The following is a 24,988-nucleotide window of genomic DNA, read 5'->3' as shown; positions in this document are numbered from 1 at the left end:
AAATGCCAAGAAAAAAAGCCAATGTAAAAGCCAACATTTGAAGAGTATGGTGGAGAGAATGGAGCAGGAATGCTCCTGCCTGGGAAGGCTGCAAGGAAACGGTACCATTCTCTTGCAAATCTACTGAACAATGGAAATCTTTTACTTTCAAAAGAGGAAGTTACAGAGGGATGGAACTGAGCTGTTTGTGGAGCTCAGCTCTGAAGAGATCCAAGAGGCAATTACAACCCTTTGGGAAGAGCTTGGCACCATGTGTTGAGAGGCTTGCCATTAAATTATTAAAAGCAGGAGGAGGTACACAAAGCCAAAGGCTGTACAGAATAATGCTGCTGATTTCCGATATCTGGAAAAGTTTCAGAGCAATGGAAGGTGGTTTCCATAAATGCAATATAGAAGCTAGTGTGGCGCCTGTCTTTTTCTTAAAGTCTATAAAGCTTTCTCAGAAGGCTTTACTTTTATTAAAAAGCCAAACAAAATAAAACCACCAACAACAAATAATAAAAAAACCCCAAACAACCAAACAAAAAACCCCAAAACACAAACAAACAAAAAAACCAAACCAAAAAAACCCAAGAGCAGTTCAATAACAGTGGTGGATATTCTGGAAAAGAGTTCTATCAAATATTTAATATTTTCATGAGATATTTGATAAGATATAAGGCTACAATCAGAATGAATACAGAGACTTACAGATTTTTGAGAAATCTTTTGATGCTATATCATGGCCTTTTTGAGCTACATTGGATGAATTCATAACTTCATAAAACATTTTCAAAAAGGCATTGCCACCATTTGCAGTGAAAAAGTTGGAGCATGAAAAGGGTGTAAAATCTCTGGCCCATTTAATATAAATGAGGGATTAAGGCATGGAAATGCATTATCCCCAATATTCTTCAACATGGTTAAAATGGTACAATCACTGACATTTTCAGACTACAATGAACAGCAAAATAGTGGGAAGCCTTTGGGATCCTATGATCTGGGCAACTGAAGGAAGCAGAAGGCGCTCCACAAAGAATGGCTACTTGAAGAAGAAAACCAAAGAACAAATAACATAAAATCAGACATCTGAGAAACCTGATTAATCAAAGATATCAGTAAATTGAGTGGATTAGTAACATGATTTAACAACAATGGGACTATGACCTCAACAGGAGAAACTGAAAGCAAATATTGTGATTGTTACTGGGTGAAAAGCCACAGAGCATGAATTATTTAATATCTGCCAGCAAATGTTTATGTTCTTTTTCTCTTTAATTATGCCTCAAGATGTGGTATAGAAAATTACAACATCTAGCACTGTTAAATAAATCTGATACTAAATAGCCTAATAACTAAAATATACTTAGCACTCATACAGTGACTGATATTTTTAGATCAGTAAAGAGCTCTGAGTACTTTCTAAACATTAATTAATTAATCTTCAGTATACCTATGTCATTAGTAAGGTTAATTTTATCATTCCTAAGTATTCAGTTAGTAAACTTAAAGCAGAAAAATAATTTGCCATATTCCAGCCATCTATTTAAAAGCAGAAAGAAAACTACCTATGTTAATACATTTAGAAAGATTTTTATACCTGACCATTTGGCTGTTTGTGCTTTGAGAAGAAGGGAAAAGGAGACTTGCAGGAATATTAACAGATGTCATGTCTGAGAGAAAGCTTTAGGACACAGGCAATTTGGGTAGAATTCTGTCATAAGAACATCCATACTGGTTATCCTAAACATTGTTCCTAAACTGTTATTTTTTTTCTGAAGTATATTTTATAATTGAATATCTCAGAAGAGCTTTAGGACTTCACAGGAAAAAATAAACTCTTTCACATTAACCCCTAAAAATCATAACAAGGACTTTTGATAAATACTAACCTGGAAAGTTAGTCAGACGTTCAGTAGAATATGATGTTTAAGATAGCTTCTAGGTCTGGAAGCATATTTGAAGAGCTCCATCTTATTATTTTCTTGTCTCTTATCTAATGAAAGGTCCTTTAAAAGAAAGCATTTGCTAAAATTGGAAAAGAACATAGCTAAGCATTGTTTTGATGATACCATAGAAAGGTAAACAGTTTTTGTTACATGAGTAACAATTCTCTCAAAATCCAAATTATTCTTTCTGTATTATTAACTCTAGCCCTTGCATGTAAAAACTGTGACAGGAAAAATACCGAAAAACAGAGGATACAAAAGAATGGAACACTTCTCTCACTTTATGCTCTGTCTTTGACATGCTGAAAACACTGATACCCAGCTGATAATAATTGACAGCAACTGATAACTATCTGTATACAGCATTTCAAACAGACTTCCATATCCTCACTCAGAAGGACAAATACATTTAAGGTTTTATTTCTGTAGAAATGACCATTAGTATGCACATAAATGTCACTGATTCAGTTAAAGTCTTCATACTATTCAGTACAATATGTGAGGAAACTGAGAAAATGTTGATTTAGATCAGCTGTGAAACCAATTACATAATTCCATATATACATATACGCACAGACATATGCTTCCGGTATGTTTTAAAGAGGGTTGTTTGTGTTTTTTTTCTCTTTGCTTGTCATTCCCACCCTTGCTTTCTAATTTCAGAAAAAGAAAGTTTTCAACATATCAAGAAGTGCAAAGAGATGTTTTTTACCAAAACATGACTGACCTTCAACTTATGCGACCAAGGCAGTATCAATGGAGCCTGCAGTAACAGTCCCCTTTCAGCATCACAATCCACTTCAGTCACTAGAATTCCAACTACACATATATGATGATGATATTTTACATCAGAAATATCTATAGCCATAGAAAAGGCCACATGTGGTGGCGTATGTAGACATATAGAAATATAAGCATTCATTCTGAAAGTGAAATAGCATTAAATAAGGAAAAGCTGAAACAGCACGTGGCCCTGAGTGATGCAAACCCAAGTTCTGCAAGGCCTGTTTTTGCCAGCTTTGTTCTTCATCGTTAGTAATTAACAAGCAGGTACAGCTGAAGGCAATGTAGGAAGTTCTGGTCACCTGTAGACAACACGAATTTTGCCATTATTTGCTACAAGCACCTAAACCAGCTATAGGTATTTCATACTTCAGAGATTATTTGAAATAAGTAGTGGTAAACTACAGCTTTTCAGGTAATGCTGCACCTTAGAGACTGAAAAAATAAGGTTCATTTATTTAATTTTCCCCAGTAATGTCAAGCATTCTGGATAGGATAACTTTACTTAAAAAAAGAAAGGGATTGTTAATTACCTTTAACAGAGACTTTTCCTTTATTTCAAGAAACCTTTCAGATACTTTTAAAAAACTGGTAATGAAATTAGATACATAATGATTTTATAATTTAGATGAATACTGTGAAAGTTATTACGCTTAAAGAATGAACATATATTAAAGCGATCCCAAACTAAAATTCTTACCATCAGGATTCCAGCTCTCTAGATTATTTAGAAAATAATTATTGCTGCAGATTTTACACATAAAAAATTTCCATATCCTGTTCTGAACTTGTCCACATGTTTTTGACTTGGGAAGATGAGAGGGGACTCTAACTATAAAGAGAGCAAGCAGCTATGAAGATTTTTCAAATCAGATGAATCTGAGTGCTCTTCACTAATGGTATCTTCATGCCTTAATATATCTAGAATTTGGTCCTTTTCTTTAGATATCATGTTTAATAGTGACAACATACAGGTAACCATTTTTTTGTATAGGTAAACTAGAATTTCATTACATTTCATAGGAATGTAATGAATGGAAGTAAATATTTGAAATTTGTATTTGTGTAAGTGTTATTTATATGTGCACAAATTTGATTTAAGTAGTTTCAGGACTTTATATAAAAATACAAGTACAGAGAGGAACTGAAGCAGTGAACTCATGCTGCCATGGACAGTCTATCTCATATTTTGAACAGTATTTCATAGCTGCTGAGTTTCCCTCAGCAGAATCCACAGACTGAGGGGGTGGATGTGGAATCCTGACAATTAGAACTTCACTGGGGCTTACTTTCCAGAACAGTGCTTAGCTGTTTATTTTTCATCGAATATAAATCACATTTAGGGGTAAAACAAGCCATTCAACATTTTCTGACTCTAAGTAAGATTTCAAAAATTAAATTGGAGAAGAAGGTTTAAAAGAATTGGCTTTTTCATGAAGTGATCGTAACGTGAACAGGTGATAAAACATCTCATCTGATATACAGTGGTCATTATTAAAACGTTTTCACTTGCCAACAACTAACAAAATGTAGTTATCAGACATTTTATGCTATTTCTGTAGCTTTCAACTGGAAAGCTGTAATAGTTATTCTGAAACTTTGGTTTGAGATGTGTCGGCAAACTTCTGGTATTTAAGTGTGGCCATTATGTAAGGTTGTTTTGGATTTTTTTTTATTATATGACTTTGCTAATTTGCATGCAATCAGGGACCCTGGGAGAATAAAGATACTTTAGAAAAAAAAACATTCTCAGAGTGAATGAAAATGCTGAATGATCTCATGACAAACATGCTTTTCTTGTACAATAAAATAATGTTTTTAATTGTTAACACAATAAAATGGCTGATAGCTATTTGCCTATCTTCAGTGTTGCAATAAAATATTTTAATCTCTTTAAAACCCACACCTGCTTTTCAAGTCTTTGTCAAACTCCAGTTGAGATACAGCGGAATGTAATCTTTTATGAGTAAGTGCCGTCAAATCTGTTCTACAAGACTACATGGTCTTTCTGTGAATGGGGTTTCCAGTACATTCACAAAACACACACTGTATATTTCTTACGTGAAATGTTTAGGTTGAGGATAACACAGAGTTTGGAATATACTCCAGACAAGTGGTTCTTTTCTTTTCATAGGTGTATGCATCATACAAACCAGTTCCATCAGTTTATATTCATTTGAAGAGATCAACTTTAAAACTGTCAGAAAGGGTTGTTTTCAAATGACCATTCTTTTCCCTACGCTAAGTAGCACTGATTGAAAGTTCCCAGCAGAAACTTTAGAAATGAATTTTTAAAGTTTTAAGATATAAGAAATTGAGGTCAGAAAAGGCAATAAAAGTCACAAGATTGTGATGGCATTATTTAGGATAATAATCTTATTTTAAGATATGAAAATACTGAAACAATCATGCCAGCTTGAGAAATAATTATACCATAATTGATAAGTACATAATTTATCAAAACAATAGAGCAGTCATGGTTAGATGCAACCTAATATTCCTGTATAAGATATAACTACATACTGTACAATCGTTCCTTTTTATAGTTATTTTTACATTTAGTCCTCATCCAACTTAAGCTGAGTACTTCTATGTATGGATGGCATTACAAAATAAACACAACTCACAACAGGGCTTTATTACCGCTACTGCACCACCATGGCATGCAAGTAACTATGTAGTCAACTATAAACAGTAAAATGTCATCATCCTACTGAAATAAAAAGAACATGAAAAATACAGATATAGTAGTAAACATCAATTATCTTTTTATATCTTTCATATTTACCAAAAGTCTATCATTACATGAGGTGTTTATACCTCTGTATCGCTCTCCTGTACTAGTATGGTGGCGAATCTGGAGTTGAGAAACTATACTTTCAACAAGCTTGAACAAAACTACTATTTTCATACTATACTGCTGTCAATGTGTAATGCGTAAATGAGAATATGACACGTCTGCTACCTACCCCTTAGCATTCTCTTACCCTTTTGTATACTCATGAATTTTGAGTAAATAAAAAGACTGAGGGCCATTAAAGCTGTTTGCTAGGTTGCCTGTTGTGGTGACTGAGCTCCCAAAAGATTAATGTCATATAGAAACTCTTTAATCTGCTTTTTGTTGCTGAGTACTAACCGTGTAAGGTTCCATACTGGATATTGGATTCAAGAACCACTGTTGGAAGCAACTTGGATTTCTGAATATTTATTAATTATTTGTTACGCAGGGTAATTCCTTAACTGGTGTGAAAGTGAGAATAAGATGAAATTCTGCCACTGGGAGGAAATCTATACTTTATTATAAAAACAAGGGTCAAAGTGCAGGCTGGGATTCCCTTCTGCTTGGAGGTCAGAAAGATATATAGACACTAGCAAATTTCAATATTGAAATTGAATCAAGTGGAATAACAGCAAGTTAAACTCTCCCTAGATTTGCAATCTTAGAGACTCTCTTGGAAAAAAACCCAAACTGTATTGCAGAAGCAGCTTTTCCATACTCAATTAATTTTGCTAATCAGTTAGCTGGTGTGGAGGACCCACATGCGCTTTTTGTAAGATATATCATTCAGAATTCAGAATAGACTCTTAGGTACAGAGACGTGAAAGCCCACCCACCACTTTGTTGCAGCCCAGATTATGTTTCTGAGGCTTTTGCACAGTAAAGAAAAGTAATAATGAAATGCTCAAATCAAGGTTTTTTTATGGTATTATCTTTCAGATATTATATATGGTGTTCTTGGGTTGCACTTTTGTTAAATTCAAAAGCTGCCTACCTATTTCAGGCAACGATAAAAGAACATTAAAATCCAAATGATCCTGTTTAGTTCCTGCTTCCTAGAAAGAAATCTTAATGCTGATTACAAGGAAAGAACTGTACAATTTTCATTGTTACATTAAGCTATACAAAAATGTCCTTTAGTTTCCTGGAATTTGCTTAGTTTTCAATTATACAATTCTCTTCTACATTACAAAACAATGTACAGTTTTTCCTAGTTCTGTTCAAGGATTTTCCCTGCTCTGATATGGTCAGGATGAAGAATAATAGGTATTTTATTTAATATTTTCTTGATAGCAGGATCCACTCTTTCTATTAAAGCTCATCAAACATACTCATACCTACCATAAGTTTGTTCTGCTATGGGGTATAGTAGGCTGTGTGACTATAACAGAGCACAGTACCTCACACGTTCATTCATAGATTTGCCTCCATAAAAACTGAGGCTGTAGTATAGCTTTCAATGGAAGCCATTTAAAAAGAAAACAGTACAGAATATACAATTGTAGTTTTTGAATCTCAGACACAAGTTCCTTGACGTGTTGAAAGATGATGTTTTCGATTTCTGACTCCTGAACTCTTATCTTTACAGTCCGCAGGCTTCTGTTGTGAAATGTCTATCAGTGCACTTGCAATTGCAAGACCTGTAAGATAAATACACGAAAAACAAAATTTAATGCCAGCATTCCTGAGAAGAGTTCCAGAGCAGTGGGATGGTTCCTTTCATGCCAAGTTTTTGTACTTTCCCAGAAGTGGTCAATTTTATTTCAGAGTTAGATAACAAGTTCTCACTTTCTAAAATGCTACCTGGTAACAACGGTGAGGAAACAGAGGAAGAAAAAAAGTGCAGTTAAGACATCAGACTGGAAATCAGGAGAACTGAGTTCCATTTAAGTCTCTTATTGATTTGTTGCGTGATCTGAGCATCACCTCTCTTTATCACCATTTTCTTGGTTATATGGACTGGCAGCTCTCTGACATGGTTTTTCTCTCATTAAATGTCTCTGCATTGCATTTAGAAATGGATGAAACTCTTAAATCAGAAATAAAGAGAGACATGGAGACCACAGTTAAGACAAAATGGATCCTTGAATAATTGCATTTGCAATATATATGCTTTCCTAATCTGGGAATATTCAGAGGTTAGCATTTACCATAAACAAAAAGATAGGAAAAAAATCCTTCCAGAATGCATGGCTTTGTGAACAGACAGGGCGCTGTGATGACGTTGGCCTGGATAAATTCTAAATGTTGTCAACTCACCAAAACTCTTCTTTTTCAGATTCTGGTTAAGTTGTTGATATTTCATGACCTGTTATAATCTTAACAGGGTATTACAATGGGCGTGGGCCGGCATTTCTTAGGAAATGAGTAGTTTGAGAATTTACTCTTCCATTTGCTTGTTGCTGCGTACTTGCTAGAAATGACTGACTCCTGCTGAAATGCTGTCATTGACAACACACTTAATACATGGTAGCTCTGAATTTTTAAATTCACACAAGGTGATATTGCAATGGGTTAGGAGTATTCACATCATTCGTATGTTCTGCACCACAGCTGCAACAAAACCATAGAACCATAGAATCAGAATCATTTAGGTGGGTAAAGACCTGTAAAACCATTGAGTCCAACTGGTATCCTAGCTGCGAAGTCCACCACTAAACCATGTCCCTGACACTTATATCTGCAAAAGCACATCTGTATATACACATAAGGCAGGTAAAGATGGTGCTGGTTCTCCACGCTGCCCCATACATCTGTCTCTAACCAATAACAGTACTACTCCAGGAGGAAACCTTTGGAAATACTTTTCACCATGTTTAACAGGCAGTCTCTACTTTTTTACTCAGGCCAATATCAAAGTCAGTTTATCTATTACAGAATCCAATTTTGCAGTATTTGCCATCCAATCCCTTGTTGCAACACTTATCTACAAAGAAACTGTGCAAAAAATATTTTTCACTTCCAAGTGTTTGTACAGGCTTCTTTCTTAGTATATGATACACCGTCAGAATCACTTCAGGTTTCCAGTTTCCTGAAAAAGTCTATGCTATTGCACTGTAAGACTACCTTCTTAATTCACAAAAATGCAACAAGAATTAATTAAAGTGCATACAGCTTTTTGAAAATGCCCAGCACTATACTGTAAAATGTTAAGTACAATTATCATTGCTAAATTTCAGGATCTGTAGAAGCCAAGATTAAGTAAGTCATTTTTCTCACATACGCATATATTTCCTGGCATGGGCTAGTGATGCCTTAAATTGGACTTTGATAAATTAAATTTTTGAAATCTTTGAGGCACCTTTAAAGTATCATCAGTATCTGCTATTAGCAAATTCAGGGATAAAACCTAAATAACATTTTGATGGTTCAGTTGCTTACATGTGATCCTCTCTCCAAGAGCTAAGCTAAGGGAGTATGCCAAATAGAAACAATGTTTTTATGAAAACAGATTTTCCATTTTTTTATAAGATATTTTAAAATATACTTGGAGATATGATGCTAACCTCACTTTATGTAACAACCAACAAAAAGGAAGAACTATTTCCTTCAGAGCTACTGCTGCATACTGGGATATACTGGCATGCTGTTAGAGTACCATTAAAATTGGGTCACTACACAAGATCATTTTTCAAAATGTCACACAAATCATCTGATGAAATTCATTTATTATGTTCTCTACGCCCAGCATAGTTCCTTGTTATCAAAGCAATACAATTAACTGGGGGAACAATTCATTATTTCAGAGTGGCAGTCTAAAGGAATCTCATTTAGCAAGTCAAGCCGATGCGCAGACACTGCAAGCAAGCAAAATTTACATCAAAATACAACAGAAGATTTGATAAAAATGCTGTGGCTTAAATATTCATTAAACAAAAAATACCAAAACATTCCCTATATTTTGCAGGTTTTGTATCTAAACAACAAATGTGAATACATTTATAGTCATTAAATTTGGAACTGTAAATCTTATAGTGCTCTGTATTTGTTACCTCAGTTCAGAAGTTATTACATGTACCTGCCTTCCCTGAATGCTGCCATTTAAATATCCTACCTACCATCCAGACTGGTATTTTCCAAACCAATACATGGTCTCTGGTTGCTTCTGACTCTTGAGTGAGGTGGTAGGAAGGAATACTGGAATCAGTAAGCATCCCACATGGCGAATTGATGGGTCACCTCTACTAGTTTAGGAAATACTAATTTAGGAAATTCAAGCTTAGCTGCAGAACTGAACCTATTTTTAAGTTTAGGTTGTTTTTGTACTAAATGTTATAGAAATAACCTGACCTAGTTGTATGCTAAAACAACCTCTAGCTTCTTTTAAGAGTAGGTATGGGAAGATCACTAAGAAGTGAGCCCAGTCAAATACATAAGTGGAAAGTAATTTTTTTTTAAGAGATAATTGCACCCACAGTGAGAGAAATACCAGAGAAAGAATATGAGCTTGGTTTTCTTTAGCAAAACTATTGTTTTTCCTAATGGAAGTTAAATGGTAATAGTTTATTGTCAGGAAGTAAGTGTCTAATCATAAAATTACTGGTGTGTGAATTTTTTGTTTGTGGTTGGGGTTTTTTCTTAGTTGTTTGTTGGTTGGTTTTTTTTTTTACAATAATGCAAAACAATTAATAAGTAGAAGAATAAAATACAGCACATCAAATGAGATTGCCTTGAAAAGCACATTTGCGATTTGTATACAAACAGCACTTCAATTCTGCATTTGAACAAAAGCATCTGAAAAAGTCATTCATTTTGAGATCCTCTCCTCCCTGTCTCCGTAAAAACAGGCAGTACTATATATTTTAATTTTGCAGCAAAACAGCTTCATTAGGCGTGAAAGGTTAATTGCAGGTTTAAGTGCAGTTCAGGGAACAGTGCACGGGTCTGTGGTGAATAGCACAGTCTGCTACAGGAAGGCTGAGTGCTATAAACTGTTTGCCCTGCTGAAATGTTTTACTACCTCATTTACTAACTGTCTTCTTTTACTGCTTGTATTTGTAGTTCTTCTAAACCTTTAATAGCTACAGTTTTATTTCACTGTAATCAGATTTAAATGGAAATACCCATGCTGGGATGTTTAAACATTTTTCCTCTGATTGTATACAGCTACATTTGAACTGATGTAAGGCTACACTATCTCTCAAAGTAGGAAAAAACCTTACATTGAAGAAGTTACTTTTACATGCTGGTGTGCATATTTAAAACCTTTTTTCCTCCTCTATTGTTCATTTTAATGAGAAATGCATTGAGTTCTTACTAAACCCTTTTTTAAAAGTAAGGGAACAAAGAATGACCTCGGATTCATGGTTAGGCAGGTAAATGTTTTTTTCAATTTAAATATGTAAAAAAACCTAGATTTTTTTTTCCAATTTAAATATGTATTATTCAGAGATAAAATTTTGATAGAAGTCTTCATTTGATTAAATTATACACATTTTCGTTGTTACGCAGAATCAGAACATTCAGAAAGCTGAAGAAAATAACTACAACTCAGGTAGATCAATTAGATTTGTTTGACGTTTTAACCAAAATTATAGTCATTGCTTAAGGTGACCTTAAGCAATGAAAATACAATGATAGCTGCCATACAGAGAGACTTCAACAGAAAAGACTGGGTAAATATTATACTATTAAAGTTATAGCTTCACCCTTCATCACCCAGCAGTCTTCATGTTACTTCCATCTGTTGATTCTTTAAAGATATCTCACTGTACATGCTCACCTAATAGTGGACAGAGTCCTTTTATCATAAAGGGTCTGTTATTCAAAGTCTTTCCATTGTAGAAGATGCAATGCCCATGAATATCTGTACAAATGGATGGAAGCAGTTTGAATACATACTAAGTGATGAGAATTACAGATTCTAGTACCTCATGAAGGTGACCGTAGCACACAGTGAAGCCAGTGAAGACAATTTCATGCTCACCAATAAAACTATCCTTTATTGTGTAGGGAATTTTGATGAGTTCTGTCATTTATCATTATTGCAAGTCTATAAAGAACTGTTTTTAAATACACAATGTATGTTTTGTGTGTATAAATGACACACATACAAACCCACCTTGTTCATAACACAGTTTTGTACTAGCTATTTCTTAATTTGATGAAGAAGATCACATTCACCATAACCTTTATGGATGCATACCAGGACTGTGCACATTTATTCTTCACAGGAAGTATATACGTCAGCTATAATGTCTGTAATGGTGGAGAAACATAGCTTTCAAGAAGGTTGTTACTAGGCAAGTGTTTCTGAGTACCCACTGAAAAAATCTTCCCATTTTCTATGAGGCATTGTGCTAGGAATACTCTTATTCAGTTTAGTAGTTTGGTAACATTTTCAAGATTGTCCAGCACTTCCTATACTTTTCCTGTTTTCTCAACCAAACTTTCTCCAAGTAGACTAACTCATGATTAATTTTCATGACTGAAAAGGCCAGAACGTTGTTTGTCCTACACACTCCTGTACTATAGGTCAAGTTGTGTTGGAAGATATCCAAAAGGCACAGAAAATGTAACCAGAATAAAATTTGGCCTTCAAAGGCATGATCCACAAAACCTTCTCCTAACCACGTACAGACCTGATACTCAAGTGCTTACTTTCCAGGAGAAAAATTAAGAGTCATTGGAAGTTCAAGACTGTACATGGCTAGAGGAACCACTGCATACCACAGGAGAGCAAAGTTCATTTCCAGGTCACAGAACAGTCAAATCCTTCATGAGTATCTGAGGGCCCTGATCTGGCAAGTGTGCCTAGACAATATCCAGAGATCATGGACCTAGTCACAAAGAAAAACAATCATAAGCAACTGCCAAGAAGAATAAGTATCTTGATAACCTGTATATTGATTTTTTTTTTTAAATTATTTCAATTAGATTTTTTCAAAAAGGACAAAAAAAAGTTGACAGCGCTGCAAAATCACAAAGTCTTTTTTTTTTTTTTTTTTTTTTTTGTTTCTCTTCCTGTTTGGTGCATGGATGTGTATTTTAAGTTGACACCACTCTTACTACGAGAAAGATACATTAAACAAACTAAACTAACTAGGAAATTACTTTGGGCAAGTAACCTCATCAATTTTTTTCAGCGATGATTTTTGCTAGATGGGAAGACAGCCAAGAGTCCAGGAGGTATGTTTCCCTTTTCTTAGGCATATAACTTAATTAAATAAGTAAAATACAAGACTGAGCTTAAACCATAACAATAATAAACTAAATAATGTTAGCGTGGAATTAAATAGCCACACACTTAGTAGAGAGGAGATGTCATGGTCCTTTTGTATTATACCCTTAGTATTTAGTAATAACAGCTATCTATAAGGGGCTAAGAAACTCTTATTCCCAGAACAGACTTATAAATTACTTGCTGTCAGTTTGTGGGACATGCAGACCATACAAGAAAGGATCTTTTACGAAATGTTCAGCCTTTCCCAAATTTAATTTAGAAAAGGAAATGGCCCTACATATTTGTGTGAAATACCTGTGCTCCAAGGGGCTGGTTGTGACTCTTTTGGTATGTGTTCAGGCGGTTTCCCCTTCCCTTTCAGTGTGAGGTATCTGTAGTTTAGTCTGTAACCCAGGTCTGTACAGCACCTGGTGGCTTTACACTGTCCAGCCCACCAGACCGCAGGAGCTGTTGGGTCTCGCTGGCTATGGACAGGCAGGGATTGACTACACACTTTGGGATAGCTCTTGTCTGTTCAGCAGGGCAAACACACTATACTGATGAAGAGGACCTACTGAGGAGTGGGAGATGCTATGGTAGTGGGATTGGTCCAACCTAATGTTGATTAGCTGAAGTTTTTTCTCCCACCCTCTTGTCTCAACTCAAGCAGTCCTGGAACACAAGAATCGTATAATCAAACAACTGTTTAGTTTGGAAAGGACCCTCAAGATCATAGAGTCTGACCGTTAACCCAGCACTACCAAGTCCACCACTAAACCCTGTCCCTAAGCACCACATCTACACATCTTTTAAATACCTCCGGGAATGGTGACTTAACCACTGGGCAGCCTGTGCCAGTGTTTGACAACTCTTTTGGTGAAGCAATTTTTCCTAATACCCAACCTAAACCTACCTTGGTGCAACTTGAGGCTTTTTCCTCTTGTCCTGTTGCTTGTTACTTGGGGAAGAGACTGACCCCACCTGCCTGCAGCCTCCTTTCAGGTGGCTGTAGAGAGCTGTAAGGTCTCCCCTCAGCCTCCTTTTCCTCCAGGCCGAACAACCCCAGTTCCCTCCATTGCTCCTTCACTGATTACTTTTAAAAGGAGCTAATATGAGATTATTGCATTTAGCTGGACAGCACCGTCAGACCTGTACGCCCATCAGACTGCCCAAGGAAGGCAGCATGTGTGGAAGCAGAAATGTACTTACTTAACAAGTGGAAGAAGAAGGCTGAGATAATGGCTGACCTCAGCAGGAGAGGACCTCTCTGAAACTGCGTAACAGATGATAGGTGGGGAAAGGAAAGTCATGGCAGGTCTTGAAGATGAATAATGATATTTGAGTCAATAGGAAAAAGGAGAGTGTGGAACTACTAAAAATTATTCCTGTGGTTAAAAAAAAATGGTCAAGAAAAAGATCTGAAATAAACGTGGTTAAGACAGTAGTTGTTCACTGTGGCAGTAATTCAGAAGTAAGCTGCAGAAGTCCTGGGCAAGGGCTTTTGTTCTGTGATACAGAGGGAAGGTGGTGCTTTGGAGAGGCTGCAGGAGCAGCATTCAGCAAGACTGTGAGCTCTGGTGGCGAGGAAGCAAAGGAATGATAGTCAAAGAACATGTGGGTGAGACCAGAGAGACAGCAAGGGTGACGGTGTCATTGACACAGACTCAGGGGAAAATGGTGGAATATAAACTAATATGAATAAATGTAATACATTGTGGGAATGAGAAATAAACTACATAAAACTGGTCTGTAACCTTACCTGTTGGTGAACGGTAACCCAGACCCAAGTGTGTGGAATACAGACTTCCATTAAAGTCAAATATATGCATTGTGTATAAATAAAGGAAAAAACTGGACTACAGATACTTTCCCAAGATCTCTGACACCTTGCTTTGCCAAAAAACCCGTTTAAATCCGAAGAGTAAAGCACACCTTAAGCTATAATGGTTAAACGACATTACTAGGTATATCATCTTTCTTGGACCCTATTCCTTGGGGCTCCTGGTCCAGTGATATTAAGAATATGACTGACTCCAAAGACTTAAAACAAACAAAAAAAAAAGTAGTTGACTGCTGACTCTGAAGATAGAAACTTCTTCTCAAAACCTCTTATTGACTCACTTCAGATATTACGGTAGGATTGGGAAACAGTTATGTTTAGACTAGTTTAGTAATAGCTCCTAAAGCTGCAATACTTATCAGTACTAAATTTCAATTAATAAAGCAGGCATCACATTTAGCCAGGAAATATATTCTCACAGAATAGCAGAACTAAGAGAATTAAAACATCTTGATGTTTTTATCTAAGAAGTTTTATCTTGGCAGTAGTTACAGATAAGTGATCTATTGTTAGTTTATAATTTTATTCCATTATTGTGATTTTTGGACCTTGGACCACAAATGGTAATTATAGAAATCTGAGAACGGACCCAACTGTTGCATTGTCATTCTCAACATGGCTGATGGCAGATTTTTATGTGCTTTTTTTTTCCTTTCCCTTTTATATATTAAAAAATAAGCAACAAGTAATTACTGCATAGATAATTATGCACGTGATCAGACTTTTTCTACCCTGCATTTCTTGAATATAAGTTGCAGAGACTCTGACAAGCATTTCAGTGGCAAAATATATTTACATTTTTTTTGGGGGGGAAGCAAATTTATAGGATACGTTACATTTTCAGAAAGCTAGCTATCAAGTACAGGAATGGCAGATCACCTATAATTCACAAAATAATTGCTTAGTTATTAGCAAAACAAGAGGTTTGGGTTTTAACTGATGGCTGTTAAAAACATTGAAAAAGGAATAAACTGCTTAGAATATGTGCAAACCTCATGCAGATTAATTCCTTGATGCTCCCCCACTGCATATTACACATCATGTGTTAAAATGCAAGTAATTACACAGGTTTCTGTAATGGACACTAATATTTGAAACATTTGGATTACATTTTGAGTTTGATTACATCTCCTTTCCATGGAATCATTTATCCATATGTTATGAAAAACATCTCTATTCTTGTGATGTTGTGCAGCCGTTTAATTTGTTTTCAAGAAAATCACTATAAACTAATTTGCTACTCTGCAAGAATTTGGTGAGATACATTAATCATGCCAGAATCTAATTTGGTCTTGTAAACCTATTTCTGTAGGAGAGAAAAAAATCTACTTGGAGTACTGAAGAAGCGCTATTTTCATTTACTTTTAGCAATACCTGGTTTAATATAAACAAAATTATAATTAGTTTTGTTTAGAAGTTGGTATCACAGCTGTGACCCAGTTGGGGTTAGTTTATGAACCTCTCTATTGTAATTAGAGACATTTGGATCACAAAAGCCTCCTCCAGACCAGTACGCTTGAGGTTACTTGTACAGCATCATTTTACTCTTTGTCTCTATATTCAGCAACCTACTTTTATTGAGACCATGCATGCCAATCAGAGAAAAATGAAGATATGAAAACTGTAAAAACCAGTGAGCTTGAGTTATGACAGTTTTAAAGCTTTTTACCCAAATCCATTTGTGCAGTTGGACTCTAACCACTGCGATGAAAGCTAAAACTTTACTAAACACCATGAGTAGGATGAACACCTGTGAGACGGAGGTTCATCCATTTGGATAAACAGAATGTGATTGCCCCTCCATTAATATCAGTGCTGAACTATCATCTCAAGTAATTAAGTAATCAGAATATCTGCACATGTGTGCGCACATGCATGTGTGTGAGTATCTGGGAAACAGAGAGAAGGTTCAGACACAACTGAGCACTCCGAGCAGTTCGAAGGAGAAAAGGCAGAGGCATTCACTGGGGTTTGCTCCCCTCCAGAGGGGCCCTACTTGCAGGGGGTGATTTAAAGCAGATCTCTTTCTGTCTGCAGAGGAAACCCAGGGTGATTAACCTCAGCTGGTGAAATTCAGTTTTTGTGAATACCTCCCTAATGTCCCATCTGGTTGATACCATGTATTGTCAGATTTGCAGCTTAATACTCTCCTTTTCAAGACAAACCACACAACCTTAAAGACAATAGGTTTAAGGGCCCAAGAGGGGCCAATTCTGCCCCCCTTTGAGATAAAACAATACCACTTACATTATCATTTACTTTTAAGGAAGAAGATTAGAGCAATAATCCTCCAAGATGCTGTTTCACTCTCTCTTGCACCTTTATTTTGCAGGTGCTGGGTTTTTTTCCCCTGTCAAAAATTTTATTTAAACCAGAAAGTGATGAATATGTTCATACAAACAAATTATTATACTTCACCAGAAATTCAATAGGCTTGCAGCTTAATCAGAAGTAGGCATGATATCTGCAGTGCTTTCCCATAATGCATTCTCACAAGTTTTGCTTTCGAAGGCTGACGAAGTACTGCACTTGTTTCCCATTTCCAACATACTGCTGCAATATATCATTGCTCTAACCACTGTTTGGCTTGTAATTTGGTTCTGGCCAAATAACAATGCCACTTTTTTAGTATTCTGCTGATTTCCACAATTAGACATTCAGTACGTCCCCAACTACATAGCCAGCAGTCATTCTGACTAAACAAACAAGCTTGGGAGTGTAAGACAGAATTAAGTCAACAGGACAGAAAGCGTGCCCAGAATTTTGAACCATATTTTGAAATGTTACTAAAGTGACAATTGCAAGGTCCTCAGGATCTCTAACACAAGGGTGTATGTAGTTTCAGTACCTATTAATGCCTGAGAATAGAAAAACAAAAAAAAGAACAACACCCACAAGTGCCCTGCTGTCCGTATCAGGGGTGGCTCCATCAGAACATTGATTTTTATTAATTCTAGCAGAAAAGCTTGGTAAAAGGCTGAAAATATTAAACCGTATAAAACATTTTAAACCCCAAAGATTTTATATAAATGGCCCTGCCAGAATCGTGGTCAGCACTGAAAGAATAATTTTGAATAGGATTCCAAATATACAGGCAAGCTATACGGCTATTCATTTATTCTTTCCTGAATCTTTGGTATTACACTGAAAACACTATATTGTGATTCTAATAGGCAAAATGACACACTTAGACCTGGTTACTGTAAAAATGCGTGGAAACAGGGTTCTATTTCAAACACAGCATGTTCATAATTGATTACATACACTTGGTCCTGAACAGTCAATATAGATAAATATCAGTAAAATTATAGCAGCAGAGCACCATTTCTGTTTGTGTGACATATGCGGGTAGAGTGAATGCCTGAAACTGCAAGATAGTAACATTATGATGGTGTATCACTGAAAATATATTATATGCCCTAGGCATGCTTCCTGGTTTGGAGAGGAAAAGCTAGAAAACGGACAGTCGAAAATCACAGCTTGTTACCTAGCTCTGTGTGTACTCACACTCCAACAAGTAGCACTCATTTTCTCATTTATCAATCCCATTAAAAAAATTTAAAGAACTGTTCTGGTACAATGATTACCAAACTGTAACTTTTGACATTTAAAACATTCCTGTAGATGCTCCTTTGCATCTACAGGATGTAACTGGAAAAAACTGAGAAAGATCCTCCTGACACACCACATTTTAGGTACAACATCCACAAGAGATACAGGAGCTGTGAAATACTCCTCTCTTGGTATCAAGTTTGGCATAGATATGTGCACACCGTCTTTTCATACAACAAAGTAAAATCTCTCACTCATTTCCTGTTGAACAGGAGTTATGCTACTAAACGGGTGTGAAAGTGAAAGGTAGAAACCAAGTGAAAATACAGCCCAGAAATTCTCATAAAGTCCATTTCCCAGCAATGTCAGCTCCTAGAAGATGCACTCAATGGAAGTAGACCATTGGTTAGTTACTGCAGCAGCCCTTCCTCATTGCTAGTCATGGCAGTAAGAAATGGCAGAAATGAAACCAGGGAGAAGATGTGGCACGAAACATGCCCTGCTTGCAGTTTTCTCATCAGGATAATTCTTTGAGACAACAGTCAAAATTCTGAGCAATTCTGTGCATTGTTCTTCATAATATTTTCATTAAAAGCTGACATGCTGTATGAAGTGCCATGCTGTCTTTGTGTTTTCAGGATGTGATTAGGAGCTAGTTTTCATGTATGTATTTTCAAAAAGCTTTTATCATGTGATGAAGGAGAAACAAACCTTCAGTAGGACATTAGAATTCCCTTACTGCAATTTTGCTAAATCTCCCATCTGTTTTTCGAAAGCAGAAATTATGTTGTCTTCTATTTTGTATTTAACTATTGACCTTTTGCCTTTCTATTTTTTCCCCCATATGCTTTTCGATCATATGTGAAAAACATAGCTACAGTTCTCTCATTTCCTGATTTTCTATATTTCAATTATACTTCAATGGCTATAAATACAGTGATGATGGTACAAAAACATGTTATGAATGAAACCTGTTTTGTACTATCCCAGCTTCTGAGAACTGCTACGGTTTGAGTTGCTGTCTTCCGTAGCCTCTGAAGTGTCTTCTGTAATATAATAAACCCTGAATCTGCTCTTCCCTTTGCAATGCAGTCGAGCATTCTGCTTCCCATAATGCTGCTACATTATGATTTACAACTATAAATAATTATCCCAAGTTATAAAGATAAAATATAAAACTTTAAAGCAATACCATTAGACACCATACACTTGAGACTCTGAAGCAGCCATAAGCAAACATTGATTTTCATAAAGAATGGAAAAGAAGGTGAGAATGAAAAGCACAGCTCCTGCTTAGGATTAATTCATCAAAAGCTTGGGTGCAAAGAATGGAACTAGCAGGCAATCAGTGGCAAACTGCACCTTGTTTCTAGCAAGTGGGGCACCACATTTGATGGCCCCTATCTTAAAAGGTGAGGAAAAAAACCCAACATACAGTTCTCAGAATAGGATTTGACAATGTGTGAGGTTCAGAAATAAAAGGCATTATCCCCAAAAGGGTAAGCATCAGAGATGAGAAGGACTTACCAAACCTCTGTAAGGCTTGTGTCCAGGTGTGTGACCTTGTGAGTTGATTTTGGTTTGTTCTGTCATGTCTGGACAAACATTCATTATAACAGTTGAATATATAGGATTCCTGGCTTATTCCTACGCTATTTGTCATTGCCTTCCTTCCAAATACCCCTCAATTTTCCATACCTTTATTTGCTTCTTCTTCAAGATTTATTAAGCTTGAATGTCAACACTATTTAACTGCCTTTACAAAGTACTTCTTTTTCTCTGTGTAGACTTCCAATAATCAGGAATTCTCTTTGTGAATCTGATGTTAGTTACCAAGCTACTCTAATTCCCTTCCATGTTCTTTCATCTCTTTGGATTGTACTAGTGTGAGAAGGTGGTGGTATGGCAGGTTCTAAAAGCTGCAGATGTCTTAATAACCATTTATATTATTTGTTCTTCTCCTGATTTCTCATTTTAGTGGGCAATTCTTTTCCAAGAAAAATACACACATCCACTAATTACAAAGAGACATAAAAATAACTGTTCACATTTCAACTGTGGTCAAATTATTTCTTTAAGACTGATGAAGTAGATTGTGAATAATCTAAATACAGCCAGCCTTATTTAATTATTTGAGTCCCACATGTGCTTTAAGAACAATATTTACATTTAAGATTTTAAAATCTGTGTCCTAACTAGTGCACATTTTTTATGCAACTTTTCATCTTTGATGTGTTTAAACTGTGCTTTCACTACTCCTGCTGCAAGAGGGATGGGGATGTTTTTTTCTCACTGGGATGGCCTCAAGGATACCGCTATCCTTTGTGTCGATGTGAGATGTGCATGAAGCTGAGGTCCGCAGAGGCTAAGCCAGTGTGGTTTAAGCCCACTCCAGATGCACTGAGATGGTTTTCCAGGGGAGTAGGGCCAGGAGGCTCCTGCAGGAACAAACAGTCTATAGGGTGAGGTACGTCCTTGCTGTGCTCTGCTGGAGCTGCACATGCTCTGTAATACGGACAGCTGGGTGTTTTGTCTAGGAAAAAGTCTTGACACTTTCATCTGGCTTCCTACTCTTTGCCTTTCTGTTTACTCACGTGAAAACAAACCCACTGCCCTGAAACTTGCCTCTTCTGATCCATACCAGCAGCTGCACTAGGTCCAGACAGTGAGAACCTTTTAGTGAAACAAATGCTCAACCATAGGTAAGCCTGTTAAGCGATCTAAAGCCTGGTAGGAGAAATCTGGCCCCCAAAACTCAAGGCCTGACTTAAGTTCAATTTTCACACTGTTTTTCCCTCTCAAAACACTAGCCCTTTCAAGTCATATTTTAGAGCTTTCATTTATAAAATCAATGTTTCCTGACTTTTCCATAGTGATATAAATATGAAGACAAGAGATGTGTCCAGGGAGGAAATATAGCACTAAAATACTGAGCTTTTTATCTCCAAAGTACTAAATGCAAATTAACTAATGCATGCTAATACAGTGATTAGCTACTTTGCCTAGGTTTAGTGCAATGACTATGTTTCCTAATGCCATCATTCAATGAGAGATGGTTTGGTATCACACTGAAGCCAGAGCAGCTTTTCATAAAACATAATGTGCTTAATATCTATGTATTCCCCACTGAAAAAGAATGTAAATCTATTTAAAGTACTGATATTATTTGCAAAAGACAACTGCTTTTGGAGAAACATTTTGAAATCAAGATTAGCTTTGTGTTACAGAAAGATTTCAATGATAGGCAAAACCATAATGGATTGTTGTTGGGTAGGTGGAATGAGGGTGGAGCTACAGACATTTCACCTGGGATGACTACTGTGCTCTGCATAAATATCATAGGCATTGACCAATCACATCATCTTCTCAGGAGCAAATAGCACAGAAAGTACTTAGAGGAAAGTGCTGTCCCCTCAATGGGCCTCTCCCCTCCCTCTTCCTTTGGGGGATGAAGTATCAGACTTTGCCTGTGGGCTTCCCAGAGGACCACGCTCCATGGACAGTTGCATGGCACATACAATTCCAGTGTTCGTATGCTAGATTAGATACATATTTGTACACCTCCCAAAGTAACGAGGTCCCAAGCCACACTGAGGCCTCTGAAAGCCTCAAGAATGTAAATGATAAGAAGAAAAAATAGCAATAAACAGAAATTAAACAGGTAGCATCAGAGGTATTTGTGGAGCTTTGGAATGACCACTGGAAAGCTGGCATAGTATCAGTGGTATGATGCATACTGACATCTCTTGGAAAAAGCAATCTGGAAAAAAACCCAACATGAATATAATGAATGAGCCTTTATTCTGCATATGAAAGTGTTTCTCATACTGACAAAAGAAGGTACAATATTTATCATTCTAGGATCACAGGGGACAAAAAAACAATATTAAATCATGAGATGTTTTATTTGTCAATTGGCATTGTTTTTTCTGTCCTTTATGTTACCAGAATGATAAATGTTTTCCTTTGTGTAGGAAAAAAAAAGCTTGGATACTGGCTGTGCATTCTATATATTCATGATATAATTTTTTGAGAATTTGGTTAAATCCTCATAAATGCCAATGTTTATATTAAAGGTGCTAATAAGCTTTTTGGGATGATTCTTGTTTGCTTTTTTTCCTTCTCCACAGTTTTATTTTATAGTCTCCTTCATAATATTTTATTTTCTAGGACAGATGAAAGAAGATTCAGTTATCAGAGTTCTTAGGATAACTGGTGGGAATATTGCAAAAGCACAATGTGATCAAAGCGGCTGGAAAAGCAATCCCCAAATGACTAAGGGCAAAACTGCACCAGTCCCAGAATTACAGAAAGAGCTGATGTGTATGAGACATATTAAACACTTGCATTTGAATTTTTAATATCGAAAATAAATGTCACAGCATTTTCGTGAAGAATCTATTTGTCTTGAATGCAGCTCATCTGCTACTCCTTGCAATGGATTATACCTTTTACTTTTTATCCATCTTTAACTCCTGCTAAACACGAGTGGTTGTAACATCTGATAGGAGAGAATTTTTTCATATTTTTTTTTTAGATTTTATGTTTTCAAAAGCTGGCACAGAACATTCCAGTGATGATATGAGAGTTAACATACTTTGTTGCCAATATTTTCGAATGCAAGCAATGTCTTCTGGTTTGCACAATTCAGGATGAATATCACTGTGCCATCTAATGTGACTCAGCTTTGAGAGCTTCAGGGCTTGGCTCTGCCTTCAGTGCCCTAAGTACACATGGCTGAACTTTTTTAGACAGCAAATACTGAACATGTAAATAAATATATAATTAGTAATCCAATTTCCAAAGACATATAAGCAGGACACCAAGAAAGGATTATTTCATAATGGTATAATTCTGTGTATGCTTTGAGTGCTGGGGAAAAATTCCTAGAACACAGCCAACTTTATCAGACAGATTTCAATTGCTAGGGTAGATGCACTTTAGAATAATACTTAAAATTACACAGAAATGTATTCTATGTATGTTATGTATCGCCTCATGCATAAATAGAACAGCTCTTCAAAATAGCATGACGAGTTTTCATTTTCTTTTTCAGTGTAATTGCTATTACTGTTACTCAGACATCTTCCTGTAACCTCTCTCAGCTGGTCAGGGATACAGCTCCCATGGTGTTGGGTGTAATGTGTGAGCACTGCACCAGAGTTTGCAATCTAAACTTCTCACTGTGCTTACATTTTCGTGTTAAAAGAAACATATTCATAGACCTCCTTAACCCACAAACTTTTAAAGTCAGGCTGAACATGAAGATTTAGCTAGGCTTTTCTCCTATGCAATAACCTACTAAGCAATAAAAGTTCTGCAAATCACTGTCAGCTCTCAGTTACGTTGTGTAGTTCAGAGGCTTCAAATTTTTTTCTGACATCCTGTTACACAGCTACTACTGATGAGACCTTTGTAAATAACCAGGCTAATGATGTACAAGAAAGAACACAATTTACCTCACTCATGCCCATTTGCACTTGCCTTGCAGTTCTAACACAAGTAAAAAAATATACTGTTTTACATCAAAAATTGTCAATATAAATGCTGCAAAAATCTATGGAGCAATAAGACTGCATTAATCAACATTTTTTTCAGAGAGAATTGGACTAAATTATTGTGAAAACTAATAAATAAATAAGCTGCAAAATTCCATGACTTATATAGTTAATTTTAATATCAGAATGAGTGAATGAGGTTTATTTTAAAACTGTCTATGCTTAGAGTTATACACAAAATAAATAGGTAAAAAAAGATTTGTGTTTTTTAACAGATTGTAATATTAGCACAACATTTCTGAGAAACTTTTAAGACCTCTGCAAAAGTAGTTTTGTGTAGAAAATCACACGTACGGAAGGTACAATGAAAAGTCAAGAAGTTTCCAGATTTTGATAGATTTCAGGCTGGATGAGTCAAAAGATAAGCCCTGACACTGGCAGGCAGTCTCCCTTGAAAATTTGGGCTCCATATACAGACATCTTCAGGTAAAGCAATTTCTACCTTCACCTCTGCCTCCAAATGCTGGTCTCCAAGGACTTCATTTCAGCCAAGACCTGTCAAAACTCCCAAATGCTTTTCATTACTGAATTCCTTCTGTATGTTCTCTGTCAGCTGTGTTAAAATAATAAATTCACAACCAATTGATTTTTGAAAAGGGAGAGAACCACTTGAACTCATCACCTGATTTTGTTATTTCAACAAGTAAAATTTGAAGCATATTTTAAATTGTTGTTTGAAGTCTTTGCTTCCTATGGCTTTTATGGGGTTTAAAGTAGCAACAGGTTCAGAAGAAGACATAATAAAACCAATTCTCAGTAGGATGCCTATGAGATATGAGGGGTGTGCTCCAGTCAGTACATATCCTTTACAATCATTTATATTAATGGTAATTCAGTGACAAACACCCAGAACAGACTAGTTGTCTTGGTGTTCTCAACTGGTGCTACGAAATAATAAGATATTTTTCTATTCTGATGTATCTGGGGGGAATTCAGGATACTTCTAAAATTCCTTTGAGAGGTGATTCTGTACCATTTTTGTCAGCATCAAAGGAAGAAAACACACAAAACCCAGCGCTGGACTAAGAAGGTAACAACAGTTGTATTATGTAAAAAGCAGAAAAGAGTCTTTTGAAATTGTGTGTGTAAACAAGGAGCTTAGTTTGGGTGAAGCAGTTGCAAGAACACCTTAATAGAGGATAAGATAGCAATTAACAATGAAAATTCACTGATGCAAAAGATAGTCCTCGAGATTAGAATCTTATTGAAACAAATGCTCCTCCATTTTGTCATAATGAATTGAGCTGAAAGATCTGCAAAACCAGTTCACTGAACACATGAGAAGAAAATAAGAATTCGTTACTCTATAGTACAAAACTTTGTGACCAACACATGTCTCTACAGCATTAAATAGAAACAGGAATCTTGGGGAAACAGAATAACAGA

The 24,988-nt window shown here is 36.1% G+C and overlaps 1 protein-coding gene across 2 annotated transcripts in view; it reads right to left on the bottom strand.

Moving 5' to 3' along the window:
- Window positions 1-5,069: 5,069 nt before the first annotated feature.
- The window catches only part of ATRNL1 (attractin like 1), a 525,096-nt gene continuing 505,177 nt past the window's right edge, over window positions 5,070-24,988 (bottom strand). For both annotated transcript variants that reach the window (XM_037400754.1, XM_037400753.1), the window contains one exon: window positions 5,070-7,130. In XM_037400754.1, the coding sequence (XP_037256651.1) occupies window positions 7,006-7,130 (125 nt within the window). In that variant the 3' untranslated portion in view covers window positions 5,070-7,005. The remainder of the gene's footprint in view (window positions 7,131-24,988) is intronic.

This window comes from Falco rusticolus, chromosome 9 (genome assembly GCF_015220075.1).
Source record: "Falco rusticolus isolate bFalRus1 chromosome 9, bFalRus1.pri, whole genome shotgun sequence".
Classification (NCBI taxonomy): domain Eukaryota; kingdom Metazoa; phylum Chordata; class Aves; order Falconiformes; family Falconidae; genus Falco; species Falco rusticolus.
This window is presented reverse-complemented; position numbering and strand designations above follow the sequence as displayed.